The following is a 15,550-nucleotide window of genomic DNA, read 5'->3' on the forward strand; positions in this document are numbered from 1 at the left end:
GGACCGTCTTCCAAATACAAGTCCCGGATAACACAAGTTAAGTCAGTAATGAGACCCAGATAAGACTTTGCCTGTCTCTCAAACCAGTCAAAGCTGGGAGGTGTCCAAAGCTTGATCATCGTTTAACTTACCTAGACTATCCAATAACGACTGGAAACACTAATAATACAGGCTCAGTCACATATGATTTTTCCTTTATGAGTTTTCGTCATAACTTCAGACTTGGAAGCTTTCCTGTGAATCAACCTTTTAAAATCTGTTACTGCTGTTTGCACTTTTATATACTTCTAGCCTTGAAAAAGTCACAGATGGTGATGAAGAATCAAGTATGGACTGTGGCGACCATCTTTGTGGTATCGAAATGGTTACTTACCTGTAGTCGTTTTGCAGCTTGAAGAGTTTTCTGGATTCACATGCTGTGCATTTTTCCACCATCTAGTGGTTGGGTCCAGTTGTTTCTACCCAAGGATCATAAATACATATTTAGGTACCCACCGCTTTCAGGTGAAGATAAAGAATACCTCCCTATTGATTTTGCATGCAATGTCATCACAAGTTTGCACAAAAGGATAGCCACGAAGTTTACAACTTGTACGTGCCAAAAGACCAAAGCGCCAAGAGGTGTGAGGCCTGCCCCAAATTTCAGCTAAAAAAGGTTAGGCAGAAACAACAGTAGACACACTAGGGGACGATGCAGTCGCAGCAAAAGCACACCTCACTCAGACATCTGCCTATGGAGCGAGGTGGAGGAGGTTAACCCGGAGGAGACAGAACTCCCACAAGGAGGAGGCTGCGACACAGAAGAAGGAGTTATTAACTTCAAGAGACTGAGGGGCATATTTATACTCTGTTTGCGCCGGAATTGCGTCGTTTTTTTTTTACGCAATTCTGACGCAAAACTAACTCCATATTTATACTTTGGCGTTAGACGCGTCTAGCGCCAAAGTCCATGGAGTTTGCGTCATTTTTTAGCGTGGACACCTACTTTGCGTTAATGATATGCAAGGTAGGCGTTCCCGTCTAAAAAACTGACTCCAAGGCATGTGCGCCGTATTTACACTCCCGGGCAAAATTCACGCCCGGGAGTGGGCAGGTCAAAAAAAATGACGTACGGCCACTTTTGCGCCGTTTTTTAGCGCCTGGACAAGGCAGGCGTTGAGGGACCGGTGGGAAGGAGCCCAGAGGTGCCCTCCCATGCCCCCAGGGACACCCCCTGTCACCCTTGCCCACCCCAGGAGGACACCCAAGGCTGGAGAGACCCATCCCAGGGACATTAAGGTAAGTTCCGGTAAGTATTTTTGTAAAACAAAATTGTGGCATAGGGGGGCCGGATTTGTGCCAGGGGGGCACAAATGGACAAGGGGGCATGACTCCTGTCTTTGCTAAGACAGGAGTCATTTCTATGGGGGTTGGGAGTCGGAAAAAATGGCGCAAATCGGGTTGAGGCGAAAAATTTGCCTCAGCCTGACTTGCCCCATTTTTTGGCGCCCAAGCTCCATATCCCCCTACGCCGGAGCTGCCTGGTGTACGTCGTTTTTTTTCACGCACACCAGGCAGCGCCGGCGGCTAACGCCGGCTAACGTCATTGATTAAATACAGTGCCCGCATGGTGCTTCAGAATGGCGTCAGCCGGCGCTAATTTTTTTTACGCAAAACTGCGTTAGCGCAGTTTTGCGTCAAAAAGTATAAATATGGCCCTGAATGTGGCAACAGCAACAAAGGCATTAAAGGAGACAAAGTCTAGGAAGTGCCCGCGGGAAACGGCACATGCATGCTGCGGCCAAGTCACTGAGAATGGACTCGAAATCCCCAAAGAATCCCAACACCAATAAATTTGAGAATCAAATGTTGACAAAATAAAAATAGCCCCACAGGTCAAAGACCAAAGCCATAAAAATAGCTCCACTGGTCGAAAACCAAAGCCCCAACGGGAGGCAAACCCTCACAGGCTGCTCCTACCTTGAAGAACGATCAACTCCAATTTGAGGAGAAAATGGCAGCCATCACACAAAAATATCCACATAGGATGTACGATGTCCACCACAGACCACACTTGAGGTTCTGGAGGCTACTGCCTTATATTTAGCAGTCCCAAGTCTAGGAAAATGGAAACAAGGTGGACACACTATGGCTGCAGATTTGTGCTGCAAAAATGGACCAAGTGAAATGCTTAGAGCATCGATTATTAAGTATAATAGCCATTTTAGAGGCATACAGACTGTGTGAATGCTTGGGGCCTCCTGTACGGGCAGGCCTGCAAGAGGTGTATGGTTTGTATGAAATGCTTGGTGCATCGAGTATGGACTGTAAAGGCCATCGTAAATGTATAGTGATTGAGTGAAATGCTTGGAACATTCAGAATGGTCCGTGTGGGCCATCTGAGAGGTATATGGATTGTGTGAAATGCTTACAGCGTACAGTATGGACTGTGAAAGGCTCCTTAAAGGAATAGCGATTTTGTGAATGCTTGCAGCATCCAGTATGGACCCTGGAGGCCATCTGAGATATATAGAGATTTTGTTAAATGCTTGCAGCATTCATTATGGACCCTGGTGGTCATTCTAAAGGTATATAAATTGTGTGAAACTGTTTAAGCATTCAGTGTGGACAGCGGTATCCCAGAAGTGTGTGGTTTTGTGAAGGCATCTAGTTCAAAGGGAATTTGCATTATTTGCAGGTTACGCATTATGACTAATTACTTGTAAGTGGATCAGAGAATGTGCATAGTTTGTGCTGGCATAGATTAATGCATTTTTCTTTAACTTTGTGAATAGGTTTAATGTGTAAGGCTTCGAACAGGAAGAAAAACACTCTAGTGCCTAGAATTTGAATCACATTAACAAAGTAAGATGGGAAAAAAAGAAAGGCCCGTCACTAGCAAACAACACATAAGGACATGGGAGATCACATAACAACTGACAGAACACGACAATTCCCCATTAAAAGACACAATTGTAATTTGAAAAATATAAAATTTTAATAAAGGCTACATCTCTTAATAATTACAATAATTATTGTACCAAGTAATTTTCTTTAAATGAAACTCTTTATATAATGTATAATTTACAGTATAAGTAGAGCGAATGCCATAGCAAAAGTCATGAGTACAAGACTTGTAATAAAAGGCATAATATATATTTATACATAGACCCCTTTCAAAAATCAAGGGATGTTTGAACCCTGAATATAGGGTGACACACGGTGGAATTCCCACCATGCAGGCACAGGTACTGTACTTTTTTCACCAAACACTAGAGATAGTGTATTAAAAATATTTTCTTCCACCAGATATGTACATATTATATACATGGTAGGAACGGCAAATGTGCAGAAAAAGTTTTCACAAAACCCAAATACAGAAAGGCCATGAGTCTCATTTTGCGGGGCAGCTTCAGTGGCGATTTTTTTTTTTTAATTTTAAAACTCCCCAAAGGTGAAATAAAAGAAATTAGAATAGGAAAGGCGGGCCAAAATATCTGGATACGTGATAACATTTCATACCAATATTTTAACTTTGCAGTAGAGTTTCTTAGGGCCAGATGTAGCAAAGGGTTTTACCCATTCTGTGTCTATGGGAAAATGTGTCGTACATATGGCCCTTAATTACAACATTAACATAATCATGTCACCAGAAGTCTGCACAAAGTCTGCTCTTTTCTTACTTTCTCATAAAATCAACTTATAAGCCATGGGCACAACATTTTTTTTACAGTACTACGGCACAGATGCCACGTAAGCACACAGAGAGCAGGTTGATAAAGTTGCAACTGCTGTCCCCATGAACACATCCTTGTAGGGGCAAGCACTATAACCTCAAAGTGTACTTGCTATCAACACAACGCCCTGTTGCATATGTCAGAATGTTTAGCAAGTTGTGACACCAAAGGCATAATAATGTGAGTTGTTTTGCTATAGACATACTACTAATCCATCTATATGACAATCCTTCCGCCAGGACGCTAGGCAGGCTGTGTTGAAGCACGGTGTATGCTAAATTGATTTTGCTCCAGTATTCAAAACAAAAATTTAAGAAGCACAAATCGTGAGAGTACAAGGCACGCTGTGAAGCAGCAGGCACATTACACCTTGAATGTACTATAGAAAGAACCAGCGATGGTTCATGAACCATTAACAGTGAAAGAAATGCCATGGTCCCCACCCTTGCTTTGTCAAAGTCTGCTTAGCCATCTGGGCAGGAAACATGATTTGTTCAGGTGAAGGTTTACAAAAATGTTGAAAAAACTGCAGGAACTTATTACATTGCATTTGAGTGAGTAGTCCAATCCTACACATTCCTATGGTTTACTACTCAACTATCATTCTATATCTAAAGGCTTCTTGATGTGTCTGGGTAGAATGGCGCAGACTACTGTGCAACGCCAGTAAGAGATGGGGAGAAGGCACACAACATGGATGCTACATGAAAACAAGAGAACACACATACCACAGTATATGCCCAAAGAAAGGACACAAAAGCCCAATGGTGGTCACCCATATACACTTTGCATTAAGACCTCTGTGCAAAGGTGAACCCTAACAGCAAAGACAGTGCTGCACTGAAAAGTCCTAGAAAAGTCTGGTCCCCTAGGCCCCCCAAAACCCAGGATCGGCAGTCTTTTGATCACACACATATGGTCTCTGGTCAAAGTGGCCTCTGTTGTTCATCGGAAGTTGGTAGTCTTCTCAGCCAGTTTATACGGAGGAGCTTGGCTGTGAAGTAAAGTTGCTTTAGCACATTGCTTCCTTGGAGAGCAAACCATCTCTCATATGGGATTGTTGGTGTCATACAAGGGCCACTGACACAACAAACCATTCCTCAACAAATGTAGGGCATACATGAAAATGAAACAAGTTACCACAACAGAGACACCCCACGTGCATGAGGTCAGAAAGAGATATATTAATTCTTGCAGACATTGGTGGCACAGTGCAGCTCCTTTGTTGTCCTATACTAAAAACAATAACACATCCAAAGTTAACACTCTTTACATATTAGTGGAACAGGAAATAACTCTTCTCTTTTGGATTCTCTCCATCACTTGCACACACTTTCTTTTCAACTGGTAAAGCAGCATGTCCGTACTCTGGACTTGAGGGGAACTGAGAGTTCAATAAATATCAATAAGGATTTTTGTTCAGATCAGATATGCACATTTTCTCTCCTCTTCGTAAATAGATTTCAGATCCTTAGGAAGTCATATATTATATATGGAAGTCTTTCACGTGTGGTCTGTATCTTCTATAATCCAAAGTGGTCATATTTTAAATAAATAGATAGACGTTTTCCCTCATCTCTGTACATAGCTCATGGGTGTCCAATGCCATTGCCCAGGTTTATAAGGCTGTCTCAGTTTTTCATTGGCTCCTCACCCCCTCCCTCCCACCACCCAAAAAACATTCTTCATTGGTTCGATTTCCTTCAAAAGTCCAACGCTCTCCTCCAGAGTCCACCTGAACGTGCTAATCAATCCGTTCCACTTTCCCAAGGATCCGTCCTTCGTACATGGGCAGCATGGAGTCGTCCTCCCAGATTTCCTCAAATACTGCCCCGCAGTCAAATTCGTTGCTAGGCTTCTTAAAGTAATACCTGAAAAACACAAATGGAAAAATTGTTCAAGGACTGGTACTGGCCATTATACAATTTCTTTGAACGGAATGATGCCACTAGCAAGGCAAAAACTCATCCCTGCCTACGAACCTCCATGGTTAGACAGCAATGGGTCAGATAAGCCAGACTGGGAGGTACCTATTAATGTTTTAAAGAACCTCCAAGAAAAGATTACACAAAGTCGATCACCTGGTCAGCAGTGTTAGCTGGGTCTGGGACTGCTTTATGGGGAAACTGGATTCTGACAACTCAATTTCCCATTCGAACACAATTCGCACAAACGGGGCTCAAAGCAGTGAAAACTCAGAAAACAATAAAATGGTTCATTTGTTAAAAATTCTTTAAAATCCGCTGTCCCCAAACCCCCTATGGCACCAGCATTGTCCCACAGTCAAGTCCACTGAGACAGCAAGAGGAAACGGCACTGCAGAATTTCCCTAAGAATTTTTTAATGCAACACTAAAGAACAGCTTCCATGAAAGAAACCAAGCTTATGAGTCACTCGAGGACATCTTTCTGGTAATTAATCAGCCTAATTAACAAAGACGGCTCCTATAATTCATCCCGCAGAATGGTTGTGGAATTCATAATGATACAATAAGCAGTAAAAAAGACATCACAGTGCAACAGGTCTTCTTAACTGTGATCCCAATTTGCAACATTTCGCAATCGGAATCTCCACCATCACTACCGATCGAGCAGAAAAGACATGATCCGACCTCTAAAGCCTGGCCTGTCAGCTTCGGCCTTAAAGGTCCCTCCTCTCTCCAACTCGCAGACTTCCTTCAAACTCAGGCTGCCTAATCATAATTAAAGGGCTTCCATTTGAACAGCTCCCATCTTGTGTCATCTGTGGTCACCCCTCCATCCCCAGAAACAAACCTGCTCAGTGATTCAAACAACCAGTTTAAAAATAAAACTAACTTTTGTAAAATTAGCAACTGCCCCTGGCACTTATCTAAAAGAGAAAGATAAACTGTGTGGCCTCGGTTGTGGTTTCCGACCGTTAGCTCAAGAGACTCCACATGGTGGCTAGGAGCAGCAATACTTCAAAGTCTTCCTACCAATAATTTTTCTGAAAGATGTTGGTGCACTCACCGCTGACCAGCAGATCTAGAAACTGAGAAAGGCTTAGTTGATGTAAAAACAGGACTAGGTGTGTGCACAAAAGGGGCTGCGCTGTTCGAAAGAGCCCTCAAAAGATACAGTACCATGACCCAATGACACACGGATGTAAAAAAAAAAAAACTGGGTGGCTCAAAAGAGGTAGAAAGAGGGTAGATTAACAGATGGGGGGAATTGGCCCTGAATCACTCAAAACTTCATTCAAGATTTACCCCCTGCCTCACGAGTTTGAGCCCGGCCCAGGAAGTGTTCCGTTACTTATGGTAATATTCATTACCCTCATTAGGGGTCTTCCTCGTCCCAGTCCTCTTCATTTGTTTGGACAAGGAGGACCCCATGAGGGACAATGAATGACCTCACTTGCAAACCGAGGCCCGTATTTATACTTCTTTAGCGCCGCATGTGTGTCATTTTTTGACGCAAAAATGGCGCAAACTTGCAAAATGCAATTGTGGGGCATATTTATACTCCTTTTGCGCCGAATTTGCGTCGTTTTTTTCGACGCAAAACTAACTCCATATTTATACTTTGGCGTTAGACGTGTCTAGCGCCAAAGTTCATGGAGTTAGCGTCATTTTTTTGCGTGAACACTTTCCTAGCGTTAATGATATGCAAGGTAGGCGTTCCCGTCTTAAAAAATGACTCCGATGCATATGCGTCGTATTTATACTCCTGGGCAAAAATGACGCCCGGGAGTGGGCGGGTCTAAAAAACCTGCATTAGCGCCGCATTTTAGCGCCTGGGTCAGGTCAGGCGTTAAGGGACCTGTGGGCTCAGAATGAGCCCAGAGGTGCCCTCCCCTGCCCCCAGGGACACCCCCTGCCACCCTTGCCCACCCCAGAAGGACACCCAAGGATGGAGGGACCCACCCCAGGGACATTAAGGTAAGTTCAGGTAAGTATTTTTTTTAAAAAAAAATTGTGGCATAGGGGGGCCTGATTTGTGCCCCCCTACATGCCACTATGCCCAATGACCATGCCCAGGGGACAGAAGTCCCCTGGGCATGGTCATTGGGCAAGGGGGCATGACTCCTGTCTTTGCTAAGACAGGAGTCATTTCAATGGGGGTTGGGCGTCGTAAAAAAATGGCGCAAATCGGGTTGAGGCGATTTTTTTGCCTCAGCCTGGCTTGCACCATTTGTGGACGCCCATACGCCATTTTCCCCCTACGCTGGCGCTGCCTGGTGTACGTCGTTTTTTTTAACGCACACCAGACAGCGCCGGCGGCTAACGCCGGCTAACGTCATTGAATAAATACGGTGCCCGCATGGTGCTTCAGAATGGCGTTAGCCGGCGCTAAATTTTTTGGCGCAAAACTGCGTTAGTGCAGTTTTGCGTCAAAAAGTATAAATATGGCCCTGTATTTTGAAAGTTTGCGCAGTTTTTGCGTCAAAAAAGCGGCGCAAATGCAGCGCTAAAAAAGTATAAATATGGGCCTGAGTCTCCGATGGAACAGAGAGCTCGCCCAGACAAGCCACAAAGCAAGAAGCTTTAGGTAGCAAGAAGCGCCACAGAGAGGCCACTAGGATACATAAGCACATAAATCTCACCTGTAACTGCCCTTTTTGCTTAGCTGCTCTTTGAAGTGCCCAAGCGTCAGACTCTGGGCCTTCAGAAGCCTCCGGTACGGGATTTCTTCTCCGCAGAAGAAGTAAGTGACAACCAGCTCGCTGGGTGGGGGGCCAGGGGCCGCCGGGGGCTTCTTTGGCTCCTTGTGGCTGTAAAAGAACAATACGGTAGCATCAGTGCATGTGTCACCACGCCGACACTGCCAGTCCAAACAAAACACACATTTAAATTAAAAAATACGTATTTTTTCCTTGTAGACACTGTAACGTGAACCCTGCTAGGGCTTGAAAAGTTTTTATTTAGGAAGTAAATTAGGAGATCTCGAACTGACTCCAGACACAATTACTAGAAGGCTTCAGCTCTGTGAGCAGGATGAGCGGCTCAAACCCTTGGCCCAGTGCTCGAGGATCCCACTTGCTGCGTGCCCATTTAACCTCTTCCCTCTCTGCTGAGAATGACAAACCAAGGTTATTTTTAATGTGAACTGCCGCTTTGCCCAGCCGGAGCTGGCTTAGCAGGGCCCATATGCTTCATTAGAGCTGCTGGACATAAGGCAAGGAGGTTCGACTAACTTCAAGCTCGCAAATTCAAACAAGCAACCCAGACATGAAAGGTCAAAACATGGATCCATGTCAACCCCATCCACCATTCTCCGGAAGGAGAATTGTTGGGAACTTTTTTGTCAGATTCGCCTTTTAGCATTCTAAAATGTACACATTCTTGCAAATGATGGATTGGAGACATGCAGACACAGCGATCATGTTGACAAGACGCATGGACTTGACCCCTAATCAAAAAAATGGTTGGGTCCCGTTCCCTCGCCAACCGGTCTCAAAGCCACAGACTAACTTAAAGCTTTGGAAGGCAGCTCGGTTAGGGAGGTCTTTTCCAGGCAGGGAACACGGGATCCAGTGGGTGCACACAAAAAAATGAGTTTTTTCGGGTGTAGTACCTGCGAGGTCTGCCTGGCAGGCAATAAGGGGGATGCCCAAGCCCTCCACTGAAAACCTCTATCTTGCATGGCCGCAATGCTGAAGCCCGGCTTTTCTGGAACTGAAAACAAAAGGCCTCGTTACTACCCAGAGTTAACAACCTGCCCGTGTCATCATATTTGTGCCCCAATCTGGTAAAATCGTCCTTTGCCTGACCTGTGCATGCCCCAAAGACATCAAGAGACTTCCACACACAGACCAGAGGCCCTTAAGGCCAGTCAGGCTGCGGACGAATCAACCACAAAGCCTGTGGCTCGCCTCCCGCCCTTTTCAAGAGGTTCTGGTCGCCTGTGTTCTACACAGGGCTGCCATTAGCTGAAACGTTCCCAGTCCCTCCATCCTTAACTGGGAAATCCCCCCATTTACAGAGGCCAGTCTTCCTAGGACTTTTAACAGGGAAGCGCGCGGGGGAGGGGCTGTAAGAGTCTGAACTTCACCTAAGGGTCCCATCAGTAGCCACTCAGTGCTTCTACGGCGTGATTAAGTCTCGCTAATTTGTTCTACGTCCTTTTAGAGTCGCCCCGTACAGAAGGTGGGGGTGGAGGAGACTGCCAGCAAAGACAGCTGAGGGACTTAGGGGGTCAACCAATTAAAAGAAAACCCCAGTCAGGCGGCTGAGCAAAGACTTCAAAACACAACTCTGGATAAAGAGGACATGCTAGCAAAATTTTAATTATTTAGACAGCAATTCGGCCTTTCAGCATAAAGAACCCTCGTTACAGAAAGCGCTGTGCAATTAAGGCTTCTCTCGGAAATGGCAGCACTGAACGCGAGCCCGCACCCGGGACAGAAAATATCCGCTATGTGGGTTTCGTCCTCCACCCACAGTAAAGGGATTGGAGGAGCACGCCCCACATAAACTCCCTCATCAAGGGTTGAAGCTGTGAGCGGAGGGGCATAGTTTAATACAGAAACCCCCTGCATGGACAGCAGACTCCTCCAGTCCCCTCAGCGACCTCAGCCCCCACATACTCTCCAATGGAAGAGGCTGAGACACCCCCAACACCTCTCCCTCCCCCCCCCCCCAAAAAAAAAACCGCTTTACTGGTCAATAAAGGTACTTACTCTTCCGGAAGGCTGACCGCGGAGAAAGAGGCACTTCCGACCTGCACAGCGGGGTGGGGCCGATCTCTAGGCACATTAGATGCGGAGCACCTGAACGGGAAAAAGCACATGGGAGGGTTACGGTTAGGGCCGTCTTTTTGGGGACGACGGTGACAGGTTTTATTTCGCAGGGAGAGCGGATTGCTTAGCGAACATTACCATTGCTTTGGAGGCTTGGACACCTCCGTTAGCCTCCGACAAGCTTCCTCCAGTTGGGCCAGCGTGTTTGGGGGCGGAAGCGGGGGCATAGCGGGGTCCTGAACAAAGGGGTGAGCGGGCTGAGCAGTCCGGACATGGCCGCTGCTTCCCGATTGATGGTGCCGGGTCACGCGCTCACACGCCAGGCCCCGCGTGGAGTCGGAGCTGTAGGCTTTCTTAGCATTTGGTACACTGGAAAAAACAGACAGAAAAGAGATCGTTGGTACATAAATGCAATGATGGTCAGCTTGGTAGATTTAAAATGCCCCTGAATCGACGTGCTTGCATCACTGCAGGTTCCCAGGCATAACAATCTCATTATCTACAATTGTATAAAAAACACAAGGGGGACATATATGCGGTTAATTATGCCGCCTACCTGTGGGGTTTATGTTTGTTTTGCCTTTCGCTCTCCAGCATCCACTGCCAGACGTTCTGGGACCGGTCAGCCTCGTTGCCTTGAAGGGGCAGGCCCAGTGATACCGTGGGGCATCCTTCACTGCCCAGCTGGCGCTCCGCTGGAACTTTCCCGTTTCTCTTGGAGAGGGTACTGCTCCTGCTGCTGCGAGGAGAGGAGGAAACACAAACACGGGTTCATAAGTTATAAAGAACGAGCGTTCCAGCACAAGCACCTCCCAAACCAGCCAGCCACAACCTCCACCACTACATAGATGCATCAAGCCTACAACTCGCTGCCTGGGGCCTCTACAGGTTTAGGGTCGTACGGTTGGGTCAGCTGGGTTCTCTTTTATGAGGATGGGATGTCAGCAAACGAGCTTCCAGAGAGACGGGGGTGGGGAAGGATGGGGGGAGGGTAGGTTTGCTGTTGTCCTCAGGTTGCTGCAGTGGCCCATGAAGAGCCTATGCAGTGGAACAAGAGCAAAGCGCGGATGGTGCAGATTACATGATGGACTGAAACCTGTCGCCCCTAGGTAGGTGTGAGGTACCTGCAAGGGTCAAGCGGACACACCACGCCCTCATGGCTTGGACCGATAGACGATAGCGCTGCTTGACATAGGACTACTTTGTGTGCGCCACGGTATAAGGGCCAGTCCTGCAGGATGATGGCATGCCCATGCGAGGCTAGGCTAGGCAGAGGAAGTAGCTTCTGGCAATGATGGCGGTACTTGGGCACCTAAGGCTGTGAAGCAGTATCTGCCCATGTGTAAATATTAAATGAGCACCCGATGAAACTAGAAGTCTATATATGGGGACACTAGTGCATGCAAAGCTTGTATGCAAGGACCAAATGAGTACGTTCTAACGAATAAGATCATATGCTAGGTAAGGTTAGCTAATTTATTAAAAAAATAAACAAATCTGGCACTGCTGGCCATTGTGGAGCATATCACAGCTTTCCTTAGCTTATGGCATCACAGAACGTATTACTTGACATATTGAAGGTTGCCATTAATACTTGTATCTTAGAATTACTGGGTGTTTCATGGTATTGTTTTATGTTAACAGCTGATTGATGTCTTGAAGCCACCATGCATATCACAAATATATGACTGGGATAAGAGGCACAATCTATATAATTTAAAGGCGTTAGTGGCTATACCGTGGTATGAGCATATTGCAATTGTGTTTATATAGCACTTACTACCCCCGACGAGACGTTGAAAATATTAATATAATATAATATTAATATTTTTGTATATTGCTTAATAACACATTTGCGTTATCTGTAAGTGCTCCAAATAAACAGTGATACTCCTAGAAGGATGACGTGCTGCGGTGCCTGGATTCACACTTGAGACCTGCAGGCCACATCAGCGGTCAGCAATCCAGCAGCGGCCCGTCCTTAAGAGCCCCACACCTTTTTACAAATGTTAAGACTGTCAGGCTGAGCAAAGATCATCCTGACAGACACTCTTCATGTCAGGTCAGGCAGCCAGGCACTGTACGTGCGCTAAATGCGCAGATTGCCTGAGCCATGCTTAAGAAGTCACAGCCCTGTGGGTGTGACATCCGCAGCCCGGCGAAGCGCATGGTGGTCCTACCCCTCACGATGAAGGGGAGTGTCACTGATAGCCTCAGACCTGGGCGCTTAGTTTTCAGCTCTGAACTGCCCAGAGCCGAGTGCCTTAGATTGGAGTCAGCAGTCTCACTGACCCCCATCCCACTCTGTGACGAATAAGAGACTGCCACCTCATGTCACTGGCTGACCCATGGTCAGTCAATGAGTGGAGGCAGCAGTTCCTATCGTCAGGAACCACCAAGGCTTACTTCCCGCTACACAGGATCGCTGCTGCGGCCCGGAATGTTGTATATTTTTTTAGTAATGTTTGATGCGTGCATACATGCGTGTGTGTTTAAATGTATGGGTATTTGTGAGTGTGTGCTGTGAATCTGTCTGTGTATGTGCATGGTGGGTGTATGTATGCTTGCATGTGCATGGGTGTCAGTGTGTGTGCATGTGTGGCCGGCTCCACTCCCGCTCGTATTACCGGCCACTACTGCAGCGGTCACGGTTTAAGTCACTGAGCTATCTTGCTGTCTTGTCTGGGCATTTAATAGCTCTGCTTAGGCACGGTTTACATAATGCGATTGCTCTGCATATTAGAACCATTCCTAGAATTTGATCAGCTTACATTACTTATCAAGTTAGTGCCTGCGGAAGCGAGGCTGTATCTCTGGGTATGTGAATATGAACGTGAGCGGATTAAGAGATACCTGGCACGTGGGTCTGGTGGGCATGCTTATGAGGCTATACCCACCCATGTGTCGAATAAGAAAGCAAAAGCTAAAGAAACCTGTTGCTCTGGGTGCAAATTTGGTACATTTCCAACGAATTTCAAGCTAGTATGTGATTGATAATTCATGCACGTTTTTGTTGAGTTGGCTCACTTCAGTGGTTTACTGTTTGGGGTCTAAGACAGACTGTAAATGTTTTCAACATGCTCAGATTTAGCTTGGTGGCTCAAGCTGCCTGCTGACGTGATGCCGCAAAGGGGAAAGTACAGGAATACTTCAGCAGGTGAACATGAGAGAAATCAAATCAGAATCTATGATCTGAATGTTTCGGTCAATGACTGCACCTGTTCCTAGGCCCCTTCTCCCCTCGCACACACATTGTAGAAACAAGGAAGGTCTATGAACAAAACAAATAATCTCATATGGAATATGTCTACAAATCTTATGAAGTGCAGCACCAGCACAGAGGAAGAAAACACCTGACACCTCATGGGAAAAGATGAGCCAGATGATCACAGACCAGTCAAGCTAAAGACATGGTCTGAACGATAGGTAAACGCATGGCAAGGTTTGGTAAAATGGATTATTAGTGCTGAGCAGCACACCTTCACCTATGTAATTAGGGGACTAGAATACCTTCATAAGAAGGGAGCATGGAGTATGCTGATTAGAAGGTGGCCCCAATTGTAGTACATCACTGAGCACAAGAGATGCATCCTACTTATGGAACACAACCAAGTACACTTGTTAATAAAGGAATCATGTCCCAAGTGCAGCGCCAATCACACTGTGGATGGCTAATCACAAGGTACACCCGGGAAGTGGGAAGTCAACCTCACGTACAGTATAGTCACACACCAATGAAGATAGTAAAACTTAATCCAAAGTGTAAAATTCCCTGCACAAGAGGATTGTAAGGTACACAGCATGAGAAGAAGCTTAGCACCCACCACTTAACACAGCACACATGATCCCCCTCATAGGGAGCCAGTGAAAATTGAGGATTGTGCGTCTCCTTCCCTCTGCCCTCATCATACACAATGACTACATTTATGAGGGTGTCACTACACCCAGGCATGGAACAGGTAAGAGGGTTTATTTTTCTTACCCAAGGAGTTCTGTAGGTCCAGAGGCTACTTCCATGCCTTTGGGGTGGCTTTTGCTTTTTAAGTAGCAGCAATAGTCCGTACTGCTGGTGCAGAAGCATTGCGCGCGTCGGGCAGCCTCCGCCTCCAGCTGTTCCTTCGTTTTGGGGCCATTGTGATGGTGGATGTAGTGATGATGCACATGCTTGGTGGTCTGCTTGGTGATAAATCCCTTGGTCAGCACTGGGCAGGGGGCAAATACAGGAAGTGGCTTCACCCCTCGGGGGAATTCAGGGGACCGAGAGCGAGGGCTGTGTCGAGCCACCCCTGGTGACTGACAGCCGGGAGTCTTCAAAACGCGAGACAAGTGGTCATCCAGGATAGCTTGTGGGTCTTCTTCATAGCTGCCGGAGGGGAGGAGGGCAAGAGGATGCTGCATTGGCAAACTTTCCCGACTGTCCGGAGTGATGAGAGGTAAGTCAGAGTCTTCCTTCTCTTCTTCCTAGAGGAGAAGGACATTGTTAAGGATGCGGTATGCTGGGAAAAGAATCTTAACGTTTATAAATGGACATGCTAATATAAAATACACACAGTGTGCTCTTGCATCCAAGCATGAGCCAACGGAGACACAAGAACAACCACATAAAGCGTAAGTCACAAAGAATCCATCTTCAAGAACAAGGGTAGGAATAACAACCTTCACACTGCTATCCAACTGTAAACTCCCAACAACTGGTATAACCTCTAGTTGAACAGAAAGTCATGCTATAAAGGAACCCCTGAAACATGTTCAAGGAGAAAAATTACTGGACAACACTGTGATGGCCGCAAATTCAGAGTTCAGGAATACCCTCAGAACCCTCTTTGTATTCAGTGAAGAGGCTCATTGAAATAATCCTACAACCACTACAATTCCAAGGTGGGGACATCAACACTTATCTTGACATTGCTAGGAATTTATAATCCAGGCCACCAGGAACAGCTAGAGATAACTAAAATCCCATTACAGGGGCATCTGAAGCATCATAAGTCTTGTTGCGCTGGATCAGAAATGTCAGACTGAGTCTACCAGGGACCTCAATGCATCAAAGTGAGAAGGGAAGCAGAAACTGACATCATGCATCCTTTCATCTCAGATGACACCACAATATTGCCCCTTTCTTGTCCGCACCT

At 46.2% G+C, this 15,550-nt stretch overlaps 1 protein-coding gene across 4 annotated transcripts in view; it reads right to left on the reverse strand.

Annotated features, from left to right (window-relative positions):
• Window positions 1-2,952: 2,952 nt before the first annotated feature.
• Window positions 2,953-15,550, reverse strand: part of AXIN2 (axin 2) — a 33,815-nt gene continuing 21,217 nt past the window's right edge. For 2 of the 4 annotated variants that reach the window (XR_011194182.1, XR_011194181.1), the window contains exons 6-12: window positions 14,401-14,879; window positions 10,975-11,157; window positions 10,557-10,787; window positions 10,359-10,448; window positions 9,254-9,354; window positions 8,283-8,450; window positions 2,953-5,587 (exon numbers count right to left, since the gene is read on the reverse strand). Coding sequence is in view for 2 of the 4 variants with exons in the window: in XM_069199878.1 (XP_069055979.1) it covers window positions 5,461-5,587; window positions 8,283-8,450; window positions 10,359-10,448; window positions 10,557-10,787; window positions 10,975-11,157; window positions 14,401-14,879 (1,278 nt within the window). In the remaining 2 variants the exon portion in view is untranslated. The remainder of the gene's footprint in view (window positions 5,588-8,282; window positions 8,451-9,253; window positions 9,355-10,358; window positions 10,449-10,556; window positions 10,788-10,974; window positions 11,158-14,400; window positions 14,880-15,550) is intronic. The other 2 variants (XM_069199878.1, XM_069199877.1) reach the window with 1 other exon arrangement.

This window comes from Pleurodeles waltl, chromosome 7, assembly GCF_031143425.1.
Source record: "Pleurodeles waltl isolate 20211129_DDA chromosome 7, aPleWal1.hap1.20221129, whole genome shotgun sequence".
Classification (NCBI taxonomy): Eukaryota; Metazoa; Chordata; class Amphibia; order Caudata; family Salamandridae; genus Pleurodeles; species Pleurodeles waltl.